This window comes from Alexandromys fortis, unplaced genomic scaffold, assembly GCF_014885135.2.
Source record: "Alexandromys fortis isolate MF-2015 unplaced genomic scaffold, M_Fortis_MF-2015_v1.1 scaffold_210, whole genome shotgun sequence".
Classification (NCBI taxonomy): Eukaryota; Metazoa; Chordata; class Mammalia; order Rodentia; family Cricetidae; genus Alexandromys; species Alexandromys fortis.
Genome location: NW_026068101.1, coordinates 1,202,012 through 1,219,831, shown reverse-complemented (window position 1 = coordinate 1,219,831; position 17,820 = coordinate 1,202,012). Strand labels below are relative to the sequence as shown.

The 17,820-nt window shown below is 43.4% G+C and overlaps 1 protein-coding gene across 1 annotated transcript in view; it reads right to left on the bottom strand.

Annotated features, from left to right (window-relative positions):
* Eml6 (EMAP like 6) overlaps positions 1-17,820 on the bottom strand; it is a 240,144-nt gene that overhangs the window by 66,687 nt on the left and 155,637 nt on the right. Inside the window, exons 17-21 of the mRNA XM_050123862.1 lie at positions 9,405-9,498; positions 5,649-5,749; positions 3,996-4,198; positions 2,139-2,250; positions 1,778-1,905 (exon numbers count right to left, since the gene is read on the bottom strand). Coding sequence (XP_049979819.1) covers positions 1,778-1,905; positions 2,139-2,250; positions 3,996-4,198; positions 5,649-5,749; positions 9,405-9,498 — 638 coding nt within the window. The remainder of the gene's footprint in view (positions 1-1,777; positions 1,906-2,138; positions 2,251-3,995; positions 4,199-5,648; positions 5,750-9,404; positions 9,499-17,820) is intronic.

The window sequence follows — 17,820 nt, the reverse complement described above, 5'->3', positions numbered from 1 at the left end:
CCATATCTATGTATTGCAGAATATTTGTTTAACTATGCAAAGATATGTTGATTTGTTTATGTCGTAGAATGTTTGTTTAACTGTGTAAAGATGTGTTTTATTTGTTCCATTATGTAAAGATGTATTGCTGTTTTACCTTGCCTGCCTAAGGCACCTGATTGGTCTAATAAAAAGCTGACCGGCCAAAAGCAAGGGAGGAGGTATAGGTGAGCAGGGAGAGTAAGTGGGAGGAGGAATTTAGGGAAAAAAGAAAAGGAGAAGACAGGGAGATGTCAGGGGCCAGCCTGACATGGAAGAAACGAGAAGTAGGGCAGAAAGAATGAAAGAAAGGTAAAAAGCCCCAAGGCAAAATGTAGATGAGTAGAAACAGGTTAAGTTAAAAGAGCCAGTGGGACAAGCCTAAGCTAAGGCTGAACATTCATAATTAATAACTCTCCATGTCACTGTTTGGGAGCTGACTGATGGGACAGAGAAAGACTCATTACATCTATGCCAACATTTTTTATGGTAGCCATTAGAGATGGAAACTTACAGCTGTTTAATTTTCATGTCCCTGGTGGCTAAGGGTGTTCAACACCTTTGAAAATACTCATTGTCTATCTGTGTTTCTTCTATTGAAAACTGTGTTCATCAGCCCATTTGCTGTCTGACAGGGTTCTCTCTTCATGTTTAACTTGAGATTAACAGCAACAGAAACCCAACGAGACAGCATATTTCTCCATTTCATCTTCTGAACACACCATCATGGCTCGCCATGCCTCTTCACCTGCAAGGGCAGCGTGCTGCCAGACCAGCCAGACCGCCTGTCCATCTAACATTTCTGTGTTGCTCGAATCTGACCCTGTATAAGTAAGTATCCTGAGGGGAGGGAGTTGAGGAGAACACAACGTGGCTGTGTGAAGCAAGGCCTAAAGAAATATGTGGGGAACAGCAAAACTGTCATCAGTTTAATGGACTCACAGATCAGAAGGAGATACATCTAACGTGCGTCACCCACACTTGGCTCTGATTTGCATGATAAGATTCTGAACTTTGAGCATGTATTCCCAAGAGATAAAGCTCTTGGTGACTATAGAAACAGGTTTCACATGTGGTTGGGCTATCTGTGGCTGGTGGCCAGGGGTGGAGTCTGACAGACAGGTTCCTGAGGCAATATCTCCAAAGTCCCTTGCTCTTCAAAGCCTGGCATAAGCATCTCCTCTTGAGTGTGGTATGACCCATGGCTTGATTCTAACCAGTGGAATATGGCAAAGGTGACTAGTAAAAAGAGAAGTTGTGATTGCATAAATTGCGATATTTATTTATTTATTTATTTATTTATTTATTTATTTTTCTTGCTTACTCTGACAAAGCAAGTGTATAAGAAATCCGGTGTATGCCAATGAACTCTGGGTGGATATGTAACCGACTGACGGTTACCTCTGGGCAACAGTTAGCAAGAAAATAAACACCAAACCTACAGTTGCAGGAACCAAATTCTGCCAACAGCCTAAGAGCCCAAAGAAGCTCCCCCATCTGCCAAGCCCCATCCTTGAGCACACACTAGTGGAGGAACCAGTTCCATCCGCTGTGCTTAGACTCCGGCTCCACAGAGGTGGTCCGCTTAGGATGAGTGTCATTGCTGGTGTGTGATCCTCACTGCACACCAACAGCCAGTGAATACCATGCTGGGGCACCCCAGGGTGTTCTGTGCAATCTGCAAGCTCTTTGCTCCTTTGCCCCACACCCTTCTCAGTCTTGACATGGACACGGTTTGCAACATGTACAAAGGAGGTACCTGAACAAGCAGTGTCATTGGGCCACTCTTATCGATTTCTAGAATCTCTCCGTTTTTTGTCCCCACAAGGATGTGTCCATGCCCCAGGGTGATGGCACGAATTGAAGGGTTATCCTCCAAAAGCAGGCCTGAGAGGGGAAAATGTTGAATTTAGTAAACATTACCAAGTTGGGCCAACACGGTATCTTCTATTTCCAAAGAGCTAGGTACTAGGCAATCACCCTCGACATGCTTGCCAGGGCTGAGAGTTCTGATGGGAAGAAAGAAATCTGATTGGCTAAGGAACTCCACTGCAGGATGTTAGCAGCGCTGCCCCATTCCTGTGAATGGAATGCTTTCGATAGCCTAGCCAGAGTGGTACCTTTGGAGCTGGTTGACAGCGCAGCCCTTTTGATGGCATAGGTCTTCAGGCATCTTTCAAACATATCATCCCAGAGTTCCACGATCCCATCTTTTCCACCTGTCACAAAGCCCTATGATGGGGAAAGGTTACACGTACACATCAAAATGACCAGTTACTCTCCTGGTCCCACCAGGCGTCCCCCTTAGGTCAGGTAGTTCCATGTATATCGTCTAAGTGAAAAAAATCCAGTGGTAAGAGTATTTTAAAGGTTTTCATTATTTATGTGTCCGACTATTTTGCCTGCATGTGTTTCTGCACACCATGAGCATGAAGTGCCTGTGGCGGCTAGAAAGGGAGGTATTGGATCCCCAACAACCAAAATGACAGATGATTGTGAGCTACCATATGAGCGCTAGGAGGCAAGCCTGGGTCTTCCTAACCACGGAGTCAAATCTTTAATTCAATACATTTCGGTTAGGAAATCATATTTTGAAGTTCATTATAATAAATACTCTTATTATTATTAAAGTCGCTCTCTGTATCTTTGGATTCTGAGTTCACAGGCTGAGACTATGAGGGAAGCATCAAACTTCATCTATATTGAGCATCTTTTGTCATTATTTTCCTAGTGCAGAACTCCAGTGGTTTGCATAGCATTTACGTTGTGCTAGCTGTTGTAAGCAATCTGGATAGGATTCAAAGTTCACAGTGGGGTGTGCACAACTCTTAAGTACATGGTGTGTGCATGTGTGCACATGCACTTGCACCTAGGATATAGGCAAATATTCCTTTTTTTTTTTTTTTTTTGGAACCTGAGGACCTTTGGCTCTTGAAAGTCCCCTAGGGTTCTAGAGCCAATTTCAGTGGCTACTGAGAACAGCCTGATAGGACTGTAGCAAGGAGGGTCAATCCTCAAATTAAATGTAAATAGAGTATATTATGTTGAACTATTCTTGGTTTTCATGGCGACTTTACAGTTTAGTTTCCTAAATAATAAAAGCATTTGACTAAGTTAAACCATACTGCCTTCTAGGCCTCCACAGATTTTGCATTATGCAGTAATTGTTTCTAACATTTACAATTTAGCCAAAATCAAATTTGCCAGCACTTCTAGCAAAGACCTACATTTGTTGTGAGCTCAACATATTTACTGATATATTTTAAAACTATATATATATGTATATGTATATATATATATATATATATATAATGTGTTGAGCAGCTTAAACTGAAGGTCGGAGAGCACAGACGAACTGGTACCACCAGCAATTAGAACTGAATGAAAAGGTTGTCATTTTCAGGTATATTTATTGAAAGAAAGAGCTTTAAACAGACTGTCTAAAGACACTGTGTCCTTATAAAGAACACCATGAGGCGGGTAGTGGACAGACTAGGACAATGACCTGGCTTGGGAATACAGCTCGTGTGTATCCTTGAACACTCCTGGCAACCGAGCCTGTCCATTCAGGAGCAAACCTGTTATGAACATAACCTTTGGCCACAGCAAACCAACGTGTGGGATAATAAAGTAACCACTGGCACTTCAGGTTTTTGCATGATGTGTCTCTGCAAAGGAAGACATCACTGCAATACACCTGTGGTCTCTTCTGCTGCGCCCATATCTACCCACAGACTCCTTAAGGACTCCTAGGAGTGACAATCGGGAGATCCAGATGTGAGAAGATGGAGAAACAGGAAATGGACAGCTACTAAGAAAAGAAATTATAAAAATTGTGTATTCTCTTCCTTATTATCTTTTGGCTAATCCTTTTTGACAACTACATCCTGATTCAGATAGGATTATTTTTAGATTCAGGCATCTCAGTGGTTCTTCTAAAGCCGATAAGGAAGAATAACCCAACAAATGCGCCGTACCTTGTCCAGCGCATACATGGCAAACACGGGCCCGTCATGAGCTTTCACTGTCTTCAGCAGCAGCACATCCTTCCAGATGAAAATGTCTCCCGTGGCCGCCCCCGAGAACACTAGGTCTTCCACTCTCCCGTAAGAAACACACATCATTGTTTCCAATTTTCCAGCACTTCCAAAAATTCCCCTTTTGGAGGTGAAGCCCCCACCTGGAGCAGAACAAGGGCATATATTACCCTAGAAAGTTGAGGCTTTCTCGGAGCACACAGAAGAATTATCTTCAGGGAAGAAATGATCTACATTATGTGTCCAAATAGCAAAAACAAGGGTATTAATGAGGATGCTCAGCCACTCTGTCAGGATCTACAGGATTCCTATTTTCTGTCTGACAATGCTAACATATAATTTAAGCTCAGAGTCCCTGTCAAGAAACCCGGATCTGATTAGATGGAGGATTTAATACACCTTCTAATCCAAGACACACACATAACTTAAGTGTAAGTCCTGTGCCTGCTGAAGGGGAGAGTGGCTCAGTGGCTTGGGGCAAGGAAAGCCTTAAAGAAACCGAAGGAAAGCGTAAGTCTGGAATGGACAGTAGGTGTAATATGTAAACATTATACGTGTTCTGTCTCAATTCTTTTTCTTTTTCCTTTTCTTTTCTTTTCTTTTATTTCTTTTTTGATTTTTGAGACAGGGTTTCTCTGCAGTTTTGGGGGCCTGTCCTGGAACCAGCTCTTGTAGACCAGGTTGGCCTCAAACTCACAGAGATCCACCTGCCTCTGCCTCCCGAATGCTGGGATTAAAGGCGTGCGCCACCATCGCCCAGCTTGTCTCAGTTCTTTTCATGATGACCCTGGAGTAAGAAGGAACTGTCGTGTAGGAGAGATCATATACAGGAACAAATCGTCAGGTTTGGGCCCCAGGTGTTCCCATTTTCTATATGTCTGACCATCACTGATAACCCAGTTCCACTCAGGACATTTACACTCGGCTGGCTTCTCCATACCTGGGCAGCTACTACTGCCCTTCCCTTAAAAGTGGAAAGTGTTAGACCAGCCAGCTACTGTAAACATGTGCTCACTGTGCTACTGGGCTCGGGACTAGGAAATCAGATACAATTGTAATGATGCCTACAAGTGAGAAGTCGGCTGCTTCCCATGTTCACGCATGTTTATTTATTACTCTTGTCAACACATAACCTAACAAAGACTTATTTTGACCATCTTCTAGGTACAGAGTCAGGCTTTAATTCATGTGCTAAATTCGGTGATGCAGTAATAAAAGAATTCTCAAAATATTGAAAATATTATTCACTCAGCCAAAGTAATTACTTCCTACTCAGCACTACAGCGAAATTACTGCTTTCAGTTCAGATGACTAAATATAAAAATCACTATTTTCACAGCAGAGTATTTTCAAAAGATTTCTAGATTGAAAAAGATTTTCAAAACGTGCATCATATCATACAGGGGTCTACGTTTCACATCCTATGCAATCAACAGTCCAGCGCAGGACTGGGAGAGAGTATTTATCAAGCAAATTTTCATTTCAGTTTGCAGAGAGACTGGCCACATAATGACAATAGGACCCCTCATCCCAAGGCAAGGGGACAGCTCTCAGCCACACACATGAGAAACCCAAACAACAATGCAACAGTACCTGCTTGTTGCCAGAACTTGATATGCTTAATCCCAACTGTAACCAGCTTGTCAACATGGTGTGGATTACACTTTACCACAAATATTTTATCTTTATGTCCTCTGTAAGAGACAAACAGGGAGAAATAACTCCAGTTTAGATGGAAGTATTGATGGAGTGATATTAAAACATCTATTTGGTTTAGTTTTCATTAAGCATATCTAACAGGATAAACAAGCAACCCAAAATATTTAAAACTCACAGGAGTTTACTATAAAATAATAGCATGGGGGGTACATGTTTGCGCCTGCTGTCTTCCCCACCTTTGTCTATTTAGTTATGAATTAAAAGAATTTTAAATGTATCCAAATGTCTCCATAAGATAAAATTAATGACACCACCATAGGATATCACATAATTCCAAGATAGTGAGATCTCGGGCAGGAGAAACAGAGGATATTATTAATAAAAAGCTTTCAAATGAACATTCTGTAGAAGACACTATATCGGCTTAAGATGATTTGGGGCTAGAAATTGAAATAAATTGAGGCCCCTGACCCACAGCCATTTCGAGAGAAAGGGTATCATCTAGTGATTCAGAACACTTTGGGATGCTAAACAATGCAAAATTTAGGCTTTTTTCCAGGCACGATGTTCTCGCTGGCGAAACAGTAGCACGGGTGTGACGGAGGGAGCCAACCACTTTCTCCCTGTAGTAAGAACCACTCCGTTGCCTTGTGCTGTAACCTGGTCAAAGGTCTGTGGCTGGGGAGCTCCTTGGCCATAACAGGTAAGCCACTGCTGTTTTGCTAAATGGACATGATGCTGTCTCTTGTCCAACCATTTTTTTAATATTTCGTTTATGTTTATAGTTTAGTGCTACTGTCAGCTTGGGTCAGAGAAACTTGTGCTTGGTTGAAGTTAATGCAGAGGTTCATAAATGGTCAGAATAAGTGACTGTTGAATACCCAGCCGTAAGTGGAACATCTGTATCACCCTTGCAGGGCTCAGGAACCATTGAAAGGGGAGGGCAGGAAACAGCGAGGGAGCTGCAGGAAGGGTGCTGTGTCTTCTGGGCACTCCAGAATTCTCAGCATGTGTGATTACATAAGAATGGACCCATCAACAGTTCGTCCTGGGGAAGAGGCCCTGCCCTTTGTGCATTTACAGGCAGCCAGTGATTCTGGGGGAAAGAGGGTTATGTTCAGTGGGTAGTCACTGGTAAATTCCCCATGCTTCCACAGACAATCCCTCACGGATGCTGCTGTAAGTTACCCTCCTTCATACACACACACACACACACACACACACACACACACACACACACACGCACACACGCGCGCGCGCACACGAGATGAGAAGTTGACTAGTTGGGAACAAGTGGGAGAGGAACAAGCGAGGACGATGGGGAGTGGATAGAAACAAAATACATATCTACAGGTATGAAAATATAATGAAACCCATTATTAGGTAAAACGAATATGCTACTACAAAACTTAAAAATAAAGTAGGCATACCAATAATTTCTTTTAAAAGTGAAAAGAAATGGGCTGGAGAGATGGCTCAGCAGTTAAGACCATTGCCTGCTCTTCCAAAGGTCCTGAGTTCAATTCCCAGCAACCACATGGTGGCTCACAACCATCTGTAATGAGGTCTGGTGCCCTCTTCTGGCCTTCAGGCATACACACAGACAGAATATTGTATACATAATAAATAAATATTTTTAAAAAAATGAAAAGAAATTTAGTTTTGTAACCAGAGGCAGACAAAAATTCCATTTGTAAACAGATGGCAGAAATCACCCATGAAATTACCTGTGGTTCAAATACATCCAAACAGAGAGGCTCAAATTTCAGTGGAGATCTTACAAGAGCCCTAGCTGATAATCCTGAATGTCTCTCTTTCCCCGAGCTGATAAGGAACAGACTCACAAATGAAGAGTGACTTCAGGAGTGTGGGGTGTGCAGATGGCACACGTGGGCACGGGCTATCTCAGCTATCCACTGTGTGCCCCTTCCCCAAGGGGAACCACACTGTTGTAGGGTAACTGCTGCCAGAACAGGATAGTGGTTAGGTTTTGCTCAAAGCAAATCTAGCAATGACCGAGACTCCTCAGGGCAGGGTTAGGGGTGGCACGCAGCCTCTCTGTGGGAATTCCTCAGAAGCTAAGTCAGGCTGGAGCCGCTGCATATGCAGCCTGATCTCTGTCACCTGGTTTTAGATTCTTACTACCACAGCACCTCATTCAAGGCCATACTGCATTCTTTTTTTTTCTTTTACTTAACTAGTTGGTTATTTATATATTTGTGCAAATAGTATTAACACTATGTAAATATTTATATTTATTCAGCATTTTAAAAATCAAGCATTCTTCCACAGAGTTTTACTGACCCACGACCTTCCACTTGGGAAAGAATACCGATTAATGCCACCACTACAAACTCCTTTCTGCAGGTTTCCCGCCTTCAGAATGGGACTTGGTCCTGGGAACAATTCTGAACAAAAACTGTGTTACTAATATGATGACGTTAGCTTGCTTTGTGCTAATTAAACAGAAGCAATCTTATCCACAAGATCCTGTAAAAATTTACCCTTTAATACTAAGCTGTCTGTCTTCCTTCTGTTTCTCCTAGAGTCTCCAACAGGCAGCTGAGCCACCACAGCTGCAGAGGGGATCCTTGAGTTTTCAATGCTGGCACAGATAATGTAAATGCAGGGAGCAGTTATCAGGAAAACATTAAACTAAAATTCAGCTTTCAGTCTGGGAGGAAAACAGAGCCTGTCGGGGAGTGAGGCTAGAAGGGGGGGGGGCACCAGACAGAAAGAAGAGAGAGCATGGATGCAGGCGGAGCTAGGAATGTCCCTGCTGCCAAGAATGCCTTCTCGGAGCCACGTCTCTTCTCCTAAGGTCGGCTGCAGTCCTCAAGGGTCCAACTGCAGCTCTGCTCCGTCTCCAGCGATTTGGAGATCTTCACTCATAATCAACTATTAAGAGCTTTTGCTCCCACGTAACACTGGAGCAGACAGTACTAATTTCAAAAGCAAATATTACAGCTCATGGCCATCAACTCTGCTATGGTGACACAGACAGGACGTTGGTAACGTATGCCATGACTAATGGAGAGGGTACGAAACTGTCCTGGACAACAAGCTGCCTTCCTGAACTGTGGCTGCCAAGTCTTGACCTTTGACCGGGCCGCACACATGGCTGAGCGAGATGAGAGGAGACATGTTCAGGTTTAGTGCTGAGGAGGCAGAAAGGGAAGCTGGGGTAAGGGAGGACAGGTAGGCTATAAACAGCCGTCGGTCTCGAGAGTCTATTTATAGGGTGTGGAGATTAGGGAACAATTTGTCTGCTCTGGAAGCAAGTAGCAGATGCACTGGATAGGGCCGTCTTCCCAACAGGCCACAGCCTCACGACAAATGGTGCTTCTGACCCCAATGACATTGAGATCCTCCCTGGCTGCCAAGATGGCAAAAACAAGAGGGGAGGCACGTACTTTCCTGACGCTGGCAAAAAGCTTCAATAGAGATAACGGAAGTATTACAGAAGGGGTGCAATGAGGAGGGTTTTGTGGAGCATTCTAGAATTTTCTAATTCCCTATCAGACATTAATGCTGAATCGGGCTTGGCACCATGAAAGGGAGGATATGTGTTCACTTAGGTGTTAAGTTTCCATGTGAATTCCATCGAGTACCAAACAAAAAGTGGACACTGTCGGGCTTCCCTGAGGTGAGCGAGCAGGAGGACGTCCTGAACGCTCCGCATATCCTTACCTGGTTGTGGCTATCTTTTCTCCCCTTTTCCAGTCCCAGAACACAACACTGTGAAAGTCGTCTAAACCAACCGACACCAGACATTTTCCATCAGCTGTGTGGAAACAACAGAAATGTCAAACAAGCCGTTTCTCCAGTGAGAAGCAGAGACAGTTTAGACACTGCAAAGAGGGACAGGAAACTCAACAATACTCTTTAGGCTCAAATCCATCTGCAGGAGCAAGCTGTGTGACCAGCAATAGCCATAGTTCTGAATGCACACCCCTGGCAGGTGAGCTTGGCCACTGACCAGGCTTGCAACCGAGGCAGAGTTAGCAGGGCCTCTCAAGGAAGCGGCGCGAGTCTTGTTTATTCTGTGACAGACAAATCTTGGGAAATTTATTGGAAGGGGAGTCACTGGGTTCTGTGACTCTGGGCTATTTTCAACTCTAGAAACATCAAAAAAGCCTAACCTTGGTTTAACTGCCAAGTTAAGAAAATTACAGAAATAAAACGTAGCTTCAAATGTTCTTACAAAATATGACTGTCCAACTAAAAGTCTTTGATGTCTTATTCTTCCTGTTCAAAGGAAATGTGTTCGTTATCGACATTTAGAAAACATGTGTAAAGAAAAGTTCAGCTGGGAAGTGGCTCGTGAGTGCAGAGACGCATGGGGCCTGTGTTGGAGCCCAAGAATCACACATGCACAAATCATAATTGTATGCACATGTGCATGCATACGCACATACAGACACATGGCCTTCCAAATTTCTTGTAGTCCTGCCCTTGATGTGAGCCTACTTGTCTGTTCCTCCACAGGAATCTGTAGTTGGTGTTTTCTGGACCACCAACCACCAACCAGCTCCCACAAAGAAAAACAGAGGAAGCAGTAAGGCAGGGTGGACAGTATGCAGATGGGCTTCCAGGAAGCACCCAGATTGGTAGAAAGGGGTTAACTTTAAAAAAAAATGCTAAGCAAGGAACTCAGGACCGCGAGGGGGGCACCCACACACTGAGACAATGGGGATGTTCTATTGGGAACTCACCAAGGCCAGCGGGTCTGGGTCTGAAAAAGCTTGTGATAAAACCAGACTCGCTGAACATAGCAGACAATGAGGACTGATGAGACCTCAAGAACAATGGCAATGGGTTTTTGATCCTACTGCACATACTGGCTTTGTGGGAGCCTAGGCAGTTTGGATGCTCACCTTACTAGACCTGGATGGAGGTGGGTGGTCCTTGGACTTCCCACAGGACAGGGAACCCTGATTGCTCTTTGAGCTGATGAGGAGGGGGACTTGATCGGGGGAGGGGGAGGGAAATGGGAGGCAGTGGCGGGGAGGAGACAGAAATCTTTAATAAATAAATTAAAAAAAGAAAAAAAAAAAACAAAAAAAAAATGCTAGCTAGAAACAAGCCTGTAGGGATAAGTCCCACCCCTTAGGGGGCGTGTTCGCCTCAGGCTAAAGTTTTCCTATAAATTTGGCAAGCGTGCTCCCTTCTGCTTTCCTGGACTCTGCGGAACGGTGGTTCTGTAAGTCTTTTCCTCCATTAAAGCTGTATATATTTTGACAATCTGTCTGCATTCGTTTACGCCGTTACACAAGCCTAAGCTAAGGCTGAGCATTTATAATTAATAATAACTCTCTATGTCATGATTTGGGGGCTGGTGGTTCAAGAAAGCCTGCTACATAAATCCCTTTTGAGAAACAAAAGGTCCCCCTGACCAACCTATCAGCTCATCTTTTCTAACCTATTGCAATGCATTATTATTAATAATGCATAACTTTATTATTAAATATTGATACTATTACTGACTATTGCTATGATTCTGACATTTAAGCTATTTTTTAAGCATTAAGTATAGTGAATGTACAATCAGACTTGAAGTAAATATAGTCAACGTGCCTTCCTCCCTTCAGGAGGGAAGAGGCGGCACAATCAATAAACATTTCATTTGGACTTCCTTGCAAGCTGGATTCAAAGGAACAGTGTTACTGGCCACAGCCCTGTAGTCCCACCACTGTGTGGTTGCTAGGAGATTCTGCATCAGTTAATCAGGGACTCCTCTCCTTCCACAAAGGACCCTCACTACAGTGAAGACATACAAGGGTGTGAGAAGCTGCTTCCTTGGGTTGACTCACCGTTCAAGCTATCAGCTCTGACTTTCAAAGGCAGGCCAGGGGTAGACCCTAAACTAGGGTAAAGCACAGCAAGTCTTATCAAACTGGAATTTCAGAGAGGCAAGAACAATGTCTTATATGTCTCAGGCAGTATCTGAATTGGTACTGAATATTTATACTAATGTTACACAGGACTTACGTCAAATAAATTCTTATCAGGAGTTTAGATCTACTTGAGCCTCCTGAATTTTTACAGGCTAAATCTTTGGTAAGCCAACTTCAAGTGCCAACCAGTGTCCAGACTTTGAGTGGCTTTACTTGTGTAGAGACCCTCTAGCCAAATGGAAATGAGGGTCGACCCCACTTGTCTGGAGGAAGGGGAGGAAGGAAAAGCAGTCTCCAGCTTAACAAAGCAGATCTTCCCAATCCTTAACCACCAGGTCCATCTGAAACTAGGATTTAAAGAGTACCTGAACCTTTTATAGACGAAAGTTAGATTCATTACATGAAGGAGTTAACAAAGTGCTAAAGGAGTCCGTTACATTAGGTGAGCACCATAAGCTAACGACCCATGCCCGTATTCCCAAAGGACACCAGGCTTTAAACGAGACAGTCTCTCAGCCTTGTGGAGCGGGAACTTTCTGTTCACCACCCATGCTGATAGTGCTGGGGGTGGGCGGCCCAGATATAAAGGAACTGGACTGTTATATGGCGATTTTAAACACCATCCTTCCTTTAGAAAACACCGCACAAATCTGCATCTTCTTGACTCAGCTAAACCCATGTTGTCTCCGGAACGCTGTCTCGATACGTCAATCCGACCTTGCTGTGTGAGTCACACATCTAAAATGTCAGTTTTGAAAATGTCTGTCTTCTGAAGAAGCCCTATGCATAAGCAGATTGCTTTTGTAGGGGAAGTTCTGGGGTTTCTTTGTAGAATTTCTGTGAGGTTACCCACCATCTCACCCTCACAGTTACATGACTTTTCTACCCCAACAAAAGCTCACTCTTCTGGGATAGGGAGTGCTCTTGGGTACTGGCAGGTGTAAGCTATTTCTATAAAACATACTATTTAGAAAGAAAATCAGGGTTTTCTCACTATTTCCTAGTTTCCTTTTTCCCTGTGGAGACTTGGCTTTACCTTTGAAAATCTATCATTTCCAACCCTAGCGGCTTTTTTTTTTTTTTAATAGTCTTGGTGATGCCCTTTTCAGTCTTTCTAGGCACAGCATGTATTAATTATCGATGGTTGTAACAGTCTAGAAAGAGTTCTAAGGCAGCTCATGTCAACAGTAAAGGGCAAATTAGAAAAAGAAAGCATATTCAGACAATTACAAGTTGGTCTTCCTAGTCAGGACTCATTAAGATGCACAGGCTTCCTCGGTGGCCAGGGAAGTCTAGCCAGTTTCAGATAGGTTCCAGAACTAACGTCATGGTACGAAGGCCTTTAAATACCGTGCATTTAAGACGGAAAATATTTATGAAGCTGAACTTTTCCGGATGGGTTCTTCTATCCCACGTAGAAGTACTTTCATTACACTGTACCAAAACAAAAATGGTCCCCCAAGCTCCGAGAAGTGATACTAGTCAGAGCAGCAGCCCAAGGACTGGGAGAGGGCTCAGCCAGCAAAGGTGCTTGCCACCAAGCCTGGCAACCCGAGCTTGACCCTGGTGGAAGGAGAGAACGGACTCGTGAACACTGTCCTTTTACCTCCACACATGCGGTAGCATTGCGTTTGTATTTTAATAAATAAAGCCTGCCTGGAGATCAGAGAGTAAACCAGCCCCACTGCTCAGTCTTACAGACCAGGTAGTGGTGACACACACTTTCAATCCCGGTAGCCACACTAGTTGCCATAGAACCCAGGTGGCACCTGCCTTTAATCCCAGCCCTAGAGAGGAACAGAAGACTGGAGGAGACAGCTCTCACACAGTCTCATTCTGAGATCCCTGGAGGTAGGATCACCATTTTTGGACTGAGGTAGAGGTAAGAGCCAGTGGCTAGCTGTTTTTTTTTTTTTTTCTTCAGATCTTCAGGTTGAACTTCAATTTCTCTGAGTTTTTATTAATCTTGCATCAGGCACACACCATGGGCACAAATAGATAAATGTAATTTAAAAGGTGCTGCTCTGTTGAGTAAGAGAATATGATTCATTCCTTGACAGTGTTTAAAGACGTATTCCTTTAGAGTAGCCGTGAGAACAGATTCACTTATCCCCACACGTGCTGTCCTGTTTTCTCGCTGGCCCACTTATACCTACAAGACAGCTTGTTTTTCTAACAGATGCGAAGCGCTCCTGGTGACTGTGGAGGGGTCTGAGGCACACAACTGGGGTCACCAACCACAGAACTCGTGGGCACGATGTTGGCACCCTGTCTCCACGGCAGGAGAGAGGCAGCTCAACAGCTGTGTGAGCTGAGCCATTTAATGGTTCCAGAAGACACCATTACTCTTTTCCTACTTCAGGTCAATGTCATTCAGAGCAAGGCTCTCGGCTCATGGGAGCCTGTTCCGCGTGGTGGCCTCTTGGAACCACTTGCCCCTGCCCACTTAAATCTGAGGATGGGAGGAGCAGCTGAAGTTGCTGGTGCATTCAGGGAGCAGGAAGTAAGCAAGCGTTCAGGATGCTGCAGGGGGCGCTGCACCAGGGAAAAGCAGGGCCAGGGCTAAAGACGGGGGGGGGGGATTTCCAGGAGATTTCCTTCCAGGTGACACCCCCCCCAGACACAGCCAGAAGACCCAGGTTCTTGTGGACCTGCAACTGTTGACCTCAACACCACCTAAACAAATATCTCAGTTCTCTGCCCAGGAAGTGGAACAGAGGCTAAGTCGCCAGTCACATTGTTACAATGTAGCATTATCCTTAGACATTAAATCAAAAGTTCTCCTGCACCACAGGGACCAATCAGCCTCCCCCAGTCCTCTGGTAGCAACCATCTGTGGTGATGAATCACTCCGAACAGATCTCAGGGAAAGTTCCTGAAGTCTTTAGGTGCTTTCCAAAACCAGCAACTACATTCCTTTCTAGCCACCCATGTACCAACACTGTACTTAACCTCACAGACAAAATGCAGTTTCCCAGGGTTCTTCCTTAGTGAGTGCTATCTGAGAAATGGAGATTGTATTGTTAAAACTAAAACGCCCTTCACAAGCGGAAGAGCTTCGCATCCAAGAGTCCGCAAGACAAGTTAACTTGGAAGCTGGTGCGAAAACAAGAAAACATATACAGAGCTATCCCAAAGGGGCTAGATTCACCTATTCCTGCCAGGGTTCTAAAGGAAACAGGGACATTTCTTTAAACGTGGGCAGGGGATAAAGGTCACTGACAGAATCATCTCCCCGTCTCCTCCTAGAGCATCTGGGTTCCTCACCCTATAATGGTACTTGAACGATTATTAAATTCTAGCTGTATTGCTGGTCCCTTTTATATGCTAATACACATTACATACTTTCATAGAAAATTGGTGATAGACATTATCTTTATTTCTTTGTTCAACTTGAGAGATACTAATAGTTCACGTGATTGTATTGTCAAGTACAATCTTTATTAAACACAGCAAAATTGCTATCTAAAATTATTGAATCCATTTTCAATGTCACCAAAACCATAGATGTACTGGATTCTTGTAATCCTACAAGCTTCTAGGTTTTGTTATTTTTATTTTACTATTTTAATAAGCGTCTTTCTAACCCTCCAGAGCATCGTTATTTATGTTTCCTCCATGGAAATCAGTGTGGACGTTTCTCAAAAAAAAGGTAGATCTACCAGTTATGCCCCTCCTTTGTCTGGAGCCAAAGGACTCCAAGTGAACACATCACAGAGGCACCTACACATCATGCTTCCTGCAGCTCTCTGCACAGCAGCTACGGAACTAGCCTAGGCGTCCACAAACAGAGGCACAAAGAAGAAAACTCATCTATAAATACCATGGAATTGTTTCCAGCAATAACAATGAAGTTATGTCTTTAGAAAATGGATGCACCTGGAGATGATCATATTTAGCAAATTAAACCTATCTCTAAAAGACAAACATCTTGTTTCCTCTCCTTTGTGGTTCTTAGATCTTATACACCTATTCATGTATTTACATATCGTAATATATAATATATACATACCCATGTATGTACATATTAAATGAAAACTGAGGTAAAATTATTTAGGGGAACAAAAAGGATAATGAGAGAAGGACCTAAAAGGGAGGATGGGGAATGGGGCAGGGAGAATATGTTCAATGTATGATATATGTAAATATATATTAAACACATATGTGTATATAAGAAAAATTTAAAATAAACTATCTTAAAATTATTATAAAACAATATCAATATATGCCTATATTTGTAGGTAAAGTAAATTTTAATAAAATACTATGTTATCTTGCAATTGCTAAGAAAATAGACAATTTTCTCCCAAATATGATTTGCAATGTGAAGTTCTAACAGTAACAGTGAGAATCAGAATAAAGCTCATTGAGAAAAACTTCATGTGTTAGTTCATCCATAACATTCTTTACAGCAAATTCTTGGTCCACAGCAAAACATGTATTGTGGGAGCAAAGAGATGGGTGTTCCTGAACACCCTAGTTCACTGTTTGTGCAGGACACAAGAGATGCCCAAGGAACGGCAACACACGGCCCCTGAGAGCTTTCATGAAAGCTCTCGATGGTGAGCTGCAGGGGGCAGAAGGGGCAGGCTATTTCTGCCTGATAGGATGGAGGAAAAAAGTCAGTCTTGCTCTTTGAGACTTGGGAAACCTGAATGAAGCACACCAGTAGAAAGAGGCAGAAGCAGAATGCAGTTAGAAGCGAAGAAGCATGACCAGGCTAGTGGGGGAAATGCGGCCAGGAAAAGCTAATGTCATCAGCTTCCATCTGAGGGCACAGTCCTAAGCCAGTCAACCAAGGGGGACCCATGGTGGAGATGATAACTATGTTCCAAAAGATTCCAGAAGTAAGCAGGACAGAATGAGATTAAGCATTAAAACATTTCCCCTTAAAAAAAAAACCCAGCTGGTGGTGGTGGCACACGCCTTTAATCCCAGCACTTGGGAGGCAGAGACAGGCGGAACTCTGTGAGTTCGAGACCAGCCTGGTCTACAAGAGCTAGTTCCAGGACAGGCTCCAAAGCCACAGAGAAACCCTGTCTCGAAGAACAAACCAACCAACAAACAAAAAAGCCCAGCAACCATTAATTGTCTAATGCAATCTTATTCAATCTCAGTCTCTCCCTCTTCCTCTCCTTACCCCTCTTTCCTCATTTATCCTCTGCTGCGGAATAATCCTTCTGCACACTGTGTGAATATATGTATCTATGATTGGTTTAATAAACAAGCTGACGAATAACTGAACAGGATAAAGTTAGGCAGGAAATCAAAACTGAGAATGATGGGATGAGGAAGGGCAGAGTCGGTGGAGTCACCAGGAGATGCAGAGGGAGCAAGACATGCTGGGGGACAGGTAAAACCATGAGCCTCATGACAATACATAGATTAATAGAAATGGGTTGATTTAAATGTAAGAGTTAGCTAGTAACAAGTCTGAGCATTTGTAATTAATATTAAGCCTCTGCATCTGTTATTTGGGAACTGGTGGGTGGGACAGAAACGACCGCTAACAAGTGGCACCCAATGCGGGGCCAGGTCCATCCACATAAAGCCCAAGAAAGTTTTTTAAAAAGGTTCTAGAAACAGAAACACATGCAGCTTTCTAGTCTCACAGTCTTGTAACAGCCACAGTGCAGAGATGCATGTCCCAACAGCCACGTGTGAGATGGAGCCAGCCACTGAGCTAAGTCATATGGTAGATTCCCACAGTCTCTCACATGGGCCGCAGTACAGAGAGGCTTCTCCCAGCCGTTGCTGTCTGGAGCTGCCAGTGCAAGCTCTGCCAGCACACTGCATTGCAGGTTTAGGGCGTTTGCTCATGCAGACAAAAAAGGTTACAGATACACAAAAAAGATAGATTCAGAGCTATCTTTAGGGGGACAAAACCCTCTAAATTTGTTACAATGTGTTAAAAATATATGTAGGTTTGGTAGAGAAAAGAAATATATGTAGGTCTGGTAGAGAAAAGGGTAGAAAAAGTTTTTAAAAAGGAATAGAGTAGTAAAAAATATAATAAGCCACATAAAAATGGGAAATACACAGATTCTGGATCCTGTATGTCATTGTGTTGTCTTTGGAGTTTTTGGTTGCTAAGAGACATTGGATTATAAAACTGCTAGATTCAACCAACCTATATATTTTAAAAAATATCTTGATTTCAAAATTTAAGTCAAAAGATATGTTGCTTTGGGGGAGAGGTTATACTTTTA